We start from the raw sequence: 10,176 nt of genomic DNA, 5'->3' as shown, positions 1-10,176 counted from the left end.
TTTTTAAAGAGAGGGTAGAACTACATATTTCTATTATACATTCCATTTAGAACAAAAAACACAAAAGTATAAAAATAAAATAATGGTCAACGCGTCCGTTATAGAAATGCTGATGCATGTGCTAGATGCTCTCATATATATCAGTCTCAGATGCTTATATATTTACATCTGAATTTTCAACCGTGTTGTCTTAAGCTCCTTATAGTCAACTGGTCTATATTCAGTTTAGAGTGTACGTCTCCTTCGTACGAGTAATTAACCAATAACACAAGCGAGCGAGGGCGTCACAATTTCAACAGCGATTTGTCCTATTCAAAGGGTGGCCTGAACCGTGCTTTCATCGTTGTGACAACAGGGTATACGACTGGGGTAAATGACTTCTGTGGTTTACGTAAAAACGCCCAGTACTCTTACAAAGTTGTCATTTCCACACACAATACTGGCTTGTTACCATACGTTTCTATTTATTTGTAAATGACACATATTATTACACATTTTCAGATGTCACTTCTATGCCTGTCTCTGTAGTAATAATAATACTATGAGCTTACATCAACTTTTAATGTGAATATGTTATTAAAAATGATTCATTGCTGTACGTTTTGTTCGCACATCAGAAGAACTAATACAAACCAATATTTTATTATTACACGCATGCTACAAGAAATTCACCCAACTAATGAAAACCACTCACAAGTATATAGAGAAATCACTATGTTTCTTTATTGGCATTTGAAGTTCGAAACAGAAACAAGTATTTTTAATTTCTTCATTTTCCTCCATTTATGTCTTTATACTCGGGGTATTTATTTGATTGTAGCTCATTGTAACAACTACAAGAGCAGTGGCCAAAGTAGTGGAGTATTGGTTGCTTTGATACACAGTCTGTGGGCGTACCAATTAGTTACCTTGCAAGCAATTGTATATAAAAATAAGCCTTATAGCATTTAACTTTATACTATTCTGACGTGGTGTAGCATGTAGGAGAGGTATAATAAAACCTGTTTGTTAATATCAATACTACATTCCCCATTGTTGGTTCAATATGGATGGACATCCTCTTATATATTAAATTATATTTCACAAGTTACATAAATCTCCCAAGGACACAAACTCTATGACAGTTCTGTTTCTATTACGTGGTTGTATCAATGAACTAAGCTGTTGGTCTACACTTGTCGGAAGATTCATGACAGTTGTGTCTCAGTTGTTTCTAACTTCCAAAAACTCAGTACATAATGTCTAGTATCCCAAGCCTGTAACATGAATTACAGCGATTTTCGTTAATTTTGTTTGATGATTATGGTGTATCTTCAATGAAGCTATCAGTTGAAAATATCACATACTCACACACACACACACACACACACACACACACACACACACACACACACACATAAACATGTAAACATACATACATACATACATACATACATACATATACATACATACATACATACATACATACATACACACACACACACACACATACATACATACATACATACATACATACATACATACATACATACATACATACATACATACATTGTTTCGAGTGTTGTTACATTATATATTCTTCTTTCGAAAGTGAACCATTTTATGGGAAACATGAACACCAATTTACTATACATGTTAGTTTGATAATGAACAAGACACGTGTTTCAAGTAGCAATAGTATAGTTGGACTGATCTTATTTCCATATCGTAAAAAATACATGTTAAATGTGGGAGATTCGTTAGTTGATAAAACATATAAGCGATGTGAAAGACTTGTGCAAAATTATAAATGATGAATAGAAGATTAATTTTGCTGAATATATTCAAATTCAGCAGTTTTAATTTACTTTTTGCCTTTTAATGCACGCGACATAGATAATGAAGCAAACCAAGAGGAATGCACTTCCCACAGAGACCCCGATAACGATTGCGTTGGCTTTCGAGGATTTTTTTCTTGCAGCGTATGGCGGTGACTCAAGTATAGGAGTTGGTTTGTTTCTTGATTTGGTCGTACTTTCTTTGGTTGTACTCCTCGCCGTAGTCACGTCGCTGTTCTGTGTTGAACCTAAACTGTCCGAAGTTGAACTGATCCCTGTGGTGTGTGTGTCTTCGTCCAGTGTAGTCATAGAAGTAGTCGTAGAAGAGGATTCCGTCAGCGTTTCCGTAGTGTCACCTTCATTTGATGCGGTATTTGTGTCGCACAAATCTCCACACAATAGTCGAATTTCATAATTCAGACATTTGGTGCCAGCTGGTTCTTGCTTGTCATGGAAACACCCCAATCCTAGATCTGTTGTACACGTCACTCCAATCTGTCCGGTTTCATTATAAGGTCTGTTTGGTGAGTTGACTTCTCTACATTCAATATCAGTTATGTTCTCCTGACAAATATTGTAGCTGTTTCGTAATACTTGAATGATTTCAAATTCTCCTTGTCCAGCTGGGTCAACAGTTCCACCATTTTCATTGTCCATCCATTCTGTCCACCCACAAACCTGAAAACAGTGTTCGTTTAAATTATTAAAGCGATCCGCCACGTTAGTTTATAAAAATTAATAGACTTCGTACCATTCAACATTCAGGAAACTCGGAGGCGAAATAGATCCAGAAATCGAAGAAATTTTTTTTAGCATGGATGCTTATTTTTTAATAGAAAACGTTCAATTTTTAAACATGTCTCAAAATAATACATCAGCCCGTCCCATTAAAACATAAAAAAGGGCTAGCATTGTAGGATTGCTATGAAATAACGTTGTAATATTCGACCGTTCCAAGTAATAACGACAATACTAACCTGGCTCTCTGTCACATAAAAGTGTGTTACCAGAAGTAGGATTTGAAGGAAAACGGCTGCAACAACAACTTTTGCCATCGGTAAACCAAATCTGTCGATGAAATTTCGTGAATGATAAGACAATATGTATATGATGAGCTATCCTTGGCTACTAGCACCGACTGGGAATCGACAAGAGCAAGCAGATTGCTAGCTTTGAAACTTGTGTTGTACATTAAGTATAAATACTGAACCTTTCGTAGCCGTAATTATCAAAAACACAAAACACAAAAAAAATATATGTTTATTATGACGGTGGTGGTCGCTGTTTCATGAAGTGTGCTCGGAAATTCACAGTTTGTGTCGACTTTTAAAGTCGGTACTTTTGTAAGAAAAAAAATCTTTATCTGCATACAAAATATTTGGTAGACTGGCATGGCCTTGCTACGCATGATAGCACAATGCTTCATGTCAGCCATTGTCCAACACCTTTACATTAACAAACAACGACCAAACCGCACCTTCCTCAAATTCTTAATCTATGTCCCGACCATCTTGGCGTAACTAGTATTGTAGCTTATAGTTTTCAAAACAGGCTGCAGTAATAATCAATTTAAACATAATAGAAAAACATTGAACACGACGCTGTAGGACCATGGCATAATTGGATGTTGTGGATAATTATCTCGAAGAAAAATCAGAACACAATAACGAAAGTCTATAGTGCCCGAGTGGTTTATGGGAGATAAGATCAGCCATGGATCAACTATATGTCGGTCCCGGGCCACTTCTTTGATTGCAATATGTCGTAAAATACATGTCTTACCTTAAGTTTGTTGTCCTAGGATCCGGAGTGAAAAGTTTGTTCAATCGACAACACCATGAATCTATTTCATGACAACACCCAGTGAATGACTCTTAAAAGCAAACATAAATCAGTGAACCCAGGCCGTCCTCGATTTAACCTCTGGACATTTGAATGACAATGGAAAAGTCGACTTCAATACTCGCATGTATAAAGGAGTGTTGACAATACTTATTTTATAAGTGCCTCAGAATTTGTTAGACGTCAGATTAAAAAGTTCTTTATCTCAAATCTCTTTTTTCCTAAGTTCATATCATATCAACCTTTACCACTGTATTTTTATAGTATGGAGAATAGGGAATGTACACTGTGATTTGAAGTGGTCCATTAAATTTACATGTTCAGTCACGGCTGTTGTTGTTTTTCACCGATTGTGAACTCACGGGCCTGGTAGCTGGTTTAAATGGTATAATCCGACCGTATGCGACCTTTACTGAAGCGGGACACGTCTGAATAAAGCAAGTACCAATGGGGTTAGAAAAAGTAATTGCCTGTCAAGGTGAGGACAGGTGACGACCATATCGATATTTACTGTTTTTATTGTGCTCTTTGACGGTAATGACTACTTTTTAGAAGTGAAATAAAATGATTCATACATTTCTGGGTCTACGAACTTTGAACACACCAACCCCTCAAACAGTCTAATATTGTTTTAAACGACTTTTACTGCCTTCTTACTACCTGTAGTATGTGGTTTGATGCTGATTTGGTCAATAAAAGCCACGCATGATGACAGACATTGTGAATTTGGTGACTAGCGAGGGCTAAGGGCAAAGTTTAGATTGTACAACGCAGGGCACTGACTTCAAAAAATAGCAAATATATATTAAAATTCGTGTAAAAACTACATTTTTCGTTCGATATTCGTTCTAGTAATTTACATTATGTGGTATATTTGTCTATATACAACAAACTAATGTTTGTTTGTTATTTATTCATCCCAACAAGAAACAGATTGTGCAATGATATATTGTTGTCTTTAACATCGTAACTGGTGTTAATATCACTAACTATAGACGAGACATTAATGATTACGTCAATTTGTGTCTTGAAGTGAGTATAATAAGCATTGTTTTTATTGTGTAACTTTTAAATCTGTTTCTATTGTCACTGATAATATCTGGGTATCGGTCACCTATCTAGTTTCAGTAAATACGATTATGTGTCATCTCTCGGTAAATAGTGACAACAAGAAATGTTTCAGCAAAGAGAGAGTTGAAAATGATTCTATATTTGAAACAAAAGTAACACGGAAGAAAGTTCATGACCATGTCGGGATTAAAGTTACGATGTAGTAAAGATGCATATCTACTACAAACTTAAGATGAATTTTCGAGCAAATGTCTAAAGTTTTGTGAGGTTGACAAAGAGCACCAGTTTCTCTGAGTTTTCTGCAAACTAAGACTATTAATTCAGTTATTAATAGTTTAATGTACCAGCAATAGCATATGCTCTCCACACAGCGTACTGTAACAGTCAACAAATAATTGGAATTACTTTAACAGCATGGCACGGAAAATATAAATTCAAATACAGTGAACTGATCAAATACTTTCAGAGTCCTGATGTTAATTAACAATGTTTATGTCGCAATGGTAATGGCAAATGAGAATTGAATTGTAGATATTTTGTTCAGTTGTTAAGTCGTATTACTTGTGCGGTGGAGGATTCTAGAGGGCGTGGTTGGGAGCAGACGTGTTTTGCTGGACTCGGTATTATAAAATCTTCAAGTTTTGCACCATGGTATAACGATATATTCCGATGCTGTCTCACCACAACACGTTGCAATGAGTTCATATATTTACTTTCCCTGAAGTAATTATGGGAGTGTCGTTGGGACTGCGAATTGGTACCGTGGTTGCATAACAATAGCAAAGGTACAGATACGAGCCTCTGACTCATACTTTTGCTTTTATTTGTGAGTGGAAATGTTGAATTGAACCAGGACCACGTTCTTCTAAACCGTACACAACGTCAACCACGAATAACCGATTATCACGAGAGTTCGAGAGAATCCAGTGAGGAAAGAAGAAATGAACAAACTAGTAACATTAACATTACCATTATGATGGCTGAATTACGTAAAATGAACGGAAACCTGTGTGGAAGAATTGACCAACTGTCCAACGACATTAATTCTTTATTTTATAAGGTAGCTAAGAGTGGAATCAGAGGCAAAGTCATCAAAGTATTATTTGATATGTATAAATCGGTAAAAGCACGCATAAAGACACCTGGTGGTTTAACAGTTTCTTTCCCGTAACACTGGTTTACAGCAGGGTTCAGTTATTTCACTCCTTTTATTTACTTTTTATATCAATTTGGTTTTAAGAAAGCTCATGGCACTGATATGTGTATATTTCTACTTAAAGAGACAATCAGGTATTATAAGTCGAATGGCAGCCCAGTTTTCGTATGTTTCCTTGACGCTGAAAAGGCGTTCGATAGAGTGAATCACTGGACTCTCTTAAAGAAAATGATTGACAGATCAGTGCCGACCTATATTGTTCGGCTACTTTCAAATTGGTTTGTAATACAAAAGTTTTGTACTCGTTGGTCAAATTCTCTTTCCATGTCTTTTAACGTAACTAATGGAGTTCGACAAGGGGGAATTTTATCCCCATTTCTTTTCAACGTTTATGTTGATTCACTTAACAGGTCACTGTCTCGTGCCAGGGTTGGTTGTGAAGTGGGTGGAATTGCAATTAATAACTTGTCATATGCGGACGATATGTGTCTCATCTCTCCATCTATCAAAGGCCTCAGAAAACTTATTAATATCTGTGAACAATATGCTGATGATCATGATATCATCTATAATGCTAGAAAATCTAAATGTGTACACTTTAAGGCATCCACAAAACTGTCTGTCATTCCCCCAATCAACCTTTGTGGGAATCTTCTCGAATTCGTATCAAGTTTTAATTACTTGGGACATGTTTTTACTGATGACCTGAAAGACAATCGGGATATTTTGAAACAGCGTAGAGCACTTTGTGGTAGAGCCAACTTTTTATTGAGAAAGTTTTCTGCATGTACTATATCGGTGAAACTGCGTCTCCTCACAGCGTTTTGCAATAACATTTACGGAAACCATTTATGGTGTGATTTCAATGTAAGTAGTATGCAAAATATAATTGTCTGTCACAACAATGCGTTCCGGAGACTGATAGGACTTCCAAGTTCTGCCAGTGCATCTAGCATGTTTGTCTTCAATTCAGTTAATTCTCTCTCTGTTTTGAGAAGAAAGGCGGCATTTAGGTTTATGCTACGTCTTTTTGACAGCCAAAATGTTCTGATTACTCGTGTTATTACTTGTGATGTACGGTTCTGTGGGCTTCAGGCCCACTGGTTGAAGATTTTACATTGATCTTTCTTTTTTTCTTTTTTTTTTAAATAATATCTTTTGTAATATTTTCTGTTTGTATTTGTCTGTTATGTAAAAATTTTGCTGTCGTGTGGTATATTTTCTGTCCTTTTCTGGACCATGGGTCTGTAATAAAGTTTTTAAATAAATAAAAAAAATAAATATCAATAACGTAGAAGGGTTCTTAGACACTGATATTTACCCTGGAGTCCACATGAGTCTCCTACGGCTGTATTACCTTTTATTTGCATACGACCTTCTTACTTTTAGTAGTTCTAAAATTGGACTTCAAAGATTACCTAACAGACTTTCTGACTACTGTAGAAGGTGGAAATTACGTATCAATTTGGATAAAAGCAAAAGTTATTGTTTTTAGAAAGGATGGTCCACTCCGTAGGTATGAAATTTGGGTATTGGAAGGTAGACCTATTGAAGTCGTCTAGATATCTTGGACTTTTCTTTTCGAGTGGGGACAGTTGGTATAAAGCACAGAAGTCTTTGTCCGCTCAAGCGTGTAAGGCTTTGTTTAATTTGAAATCATCTTTGAGTAGATTTGGAGAAATATCGACCATTGTTTTAATGAAAAGTGTTTGATGCGAAAATCCTTCCCATCCTGCTATATGGAAGTGAAATTGGGGCTTTTACAAAGCGAGCGAGTGCAATACAAATTTTGCCGTTACGTTTTGCGTCTTTACAATAACACACTGGTGAACTCGGGCGGTTTTCTCTCAAGGTCAATATGACTTTTGTTTGTAAGGATCATAGTTAAGTATTTGTTGCATATATTAAATATGCACGATTCTAGATATGTTTATTATTGTAACCTGCATCAAGTCAATATTACTGAAAATGGACGGAACTGTTGAGCACTGAGCGTCAAAAATCCATATGGGTTTGGGGAGGTATGGATTATGCAACGAGTGGGAGACGAACGTTTATCTTTAAATCTCTTCAATACAGATATGTTGTGATATAGATGGTCAAAGTTGGGTCAATGGTTTGTCAGAAAGTCCAAAACATGACACATACGAACGTTTCAAATCTCTTCTGCGACGTGAAAAGTTAACTTTTAAATATCGATAAGATGATATTTCGAACAACTCTTTGTAGATTTAGAGTTTCTGCTTATAGTTTAGCAATTAAATAGAAAAAGGAAGAAGAGACGGTGTACCTAGAGATAGAAGATTAATGTATTTTTTGCAATATTGGTAATTTAATTGAAGATAGATTTCATTTTTTGTATATCGTCAATTTAGAGAATTGCATATTCCACATTTTTTTCTTTCAACCACCCTTCGCAATTTAAATTTTATTCTTTGTTGAGAACAAATCATGTTCATAATCAGAATAATTTAGCAAAGTTTGTATTTTTTTGCTTTCCGTTTACGTTAAAGTATGAAAGACTAATTTTGATTTTATTTACTATTACCATGTGGATTTGTATACATGTGCCATTGCTATTTGTGGCAACAAACCTCTGCATTCGCAGTTTTTGTATATATTGATTTATGTACGTTAGGCCGGTGGCCATGGTACTCTGAATAAAGTATATTAACTATACTTGTGTGGTGTTTTCTTACGAAATCACATACTTCTACGCTTAATTTATATTACTTTATATACACAATTATCTATAGGTACAGGACATGCTGCAAAAAAAATAAAGACAATAAATGATAATAAAGTCCTGCACTCTATGATGTTTTAGTCAATCACATCAATTAGGATTTATATAAATTTAAATTTTTTACTCTTGTAAGTTTTAAAGGTGGTGTGCATCAAAAGGTCACTGAATGACATTCACTGCCTGGGGGCACTCTCATCAGAAAACACTGGATCGACATGGATGTCAATCTACTTTTAACTTATACATTTGCAGGAACAATTAATGACTACATAATTGTTTTTGCCTCCCGTAAGGATACGGAAGGTATTAAAATGGGGATATGTCTGTCTGTCTGTCTGTCTGTCTGTCTGTCTGTCTGTCTGTCTGTCTGTCTGTCTGTCTGTGCTATTATTATCTGTCTGTGTCATCATTTTTCTGAAAAAAATGGCTGGCTCAATTATACTGAAATTTGGTACATATAATGTTTGGGGCAATGGCTAGATCTGATTATTATGAGCGAGATCAGTTTATGTTAATTAGGGAAATTTGCATTTCGATGTAATCAATATCTTAAGACCGCATTCTTCAATGTCAATATAATTTAGTACATACGTTAACCATTAGAAAACGCATGTGTCCATGGTTCACCATGTCCATCCCCATTTACTTTGTGTGACAATACATGTATATATATATATATATATATATATATATATATATATATATATATATATATATATATATATATATATGTGTGTGTGTGTGTGTGTGTGTGTGTGTGTGTGTGTGTGTGTGTGTGTTTCGACCGCTATGTCGTTTGTGTATAGTGACCCGAGTCTGATTACTGCATACTTCTCAAGTCAAGGTTGTTGTTAAGTGTTACTGTATTACATATTTTGGGTTAAATTAAATATCCTTCTGCTACAGGTATACAATATACGCTCCATACTTGAAGACAACTAAAGGGCGGACACTGAACCAGAAATCCAGTAGTAACTCCTGTATGCAAGTCAACATTTTTCGTCATCGTGCCATCATGTTTAAACTAGACGTCATATACATGTCAAAGGCCAATGCCCCCTTTCTAAATGCCAATTAGCAGACTAGCTACGTCACCATGTTTCACGTCACGTAATACGATTTGAACAAATAGGAGTTTGTACCAGACAGCAATGTATGAAAATTGTCGTATTTTCAAAGTTAAGAGTACTATATAGGTCCATTTTTGACTGCGATTGAATGATCTAAGTTCTATGCTTGTCTGGATATTTTTGAGCGAAGGTAAATGGCCAGTAAACGTTAAGATTTTACAGGATATTTCGATCTATGTTCGCCCCTTTTTTCATTTCATAAAAGTAGGAGATATATTCAAGTAAAAACGTTATATTTAGCCTGTAGACATGGATAACAACAACCTAAGAAATACTACGCGCCCCTATGTTAATTGTTACCAACATTAAGCTGACATATTTGGTTGACTGTTTTATTTTGGGGTGATACAGCTGTCATTTGACAAAGCGCTACGTGGGAGCACAGGTCACATGCTTCTACCTTCAAATGTCACT

At 35.6% G+C, this 10,176-nt stretch overlaps 1 protein-coding gene across 1 annotated transcript; it reads right to left on the bottom strand.

Moving 5' to 3' along the window:
* Window positions 1-1,554: 1,554 nt before the first annotated feature.
* Window positions 1,555-3,781, bottom strand: LOC144435800 (uncharacterized). Its single transcript, XM_078124425.1, has 3 exons — window positions 3,600-3,781; window positions 2,795-2,885; window positions 1,555-2,495 (listed from the first exon to the last, which is right to left on the bottom strand). The coding sequence occupies exons 2-3, from the start codon at window positions 2,870-2,872 to the stop codon at window positions 1,839-1,841; spliced, it is 735 nt and encodes a 244-aa protein (XP_077980551.1). The 5' UTR covers window positions 2,873-2,885; window positions 3,600-3,781; the 3' UTR covers window positions 1,555-1,838.
* Between the last annotated feature and the right edge of the window lie 6,395 nt (window positions 3,782-10,176).

Source organism: Glandiceps talaboti, chromosome 5 (genome assembly GCF_964340395.1).
Source record: "Glandiceps talaboti chromosome 5, keGlaTala1.1, whole genome shotgun sequence".
Lineage (NCBI taxonomy): Eukaryota > Metazoa > Hemichordata > Enteropneusta > Spengelidae > Glandiceps > Glandiceps talaboti.
The sequence above is the reverse complement of the archived record's forward strand: the minus strand, read 5'-3'. Positions and strand labels throughout refer to the sequence as shown.

What these genes read in the sequence shown, in the direction of transcription:
- LOC144435800 (XM_078124425.1), bottom strand. Translation starts at nt 2,872, where the DNA reads ATGGCAAAAGTTGTTGTTGCAGCCGTTTTCCTTCAAATCCTACTTCTG. An exon ending in TTTATGTGACAGAGAGCCAG is followed by an intron (nt 2,496 to 2,794) that starts GTTAGTATTGTC and finishes CACTGTTTTCAG; the next exon opens with GTTTGTGGGTGGACAGAATG.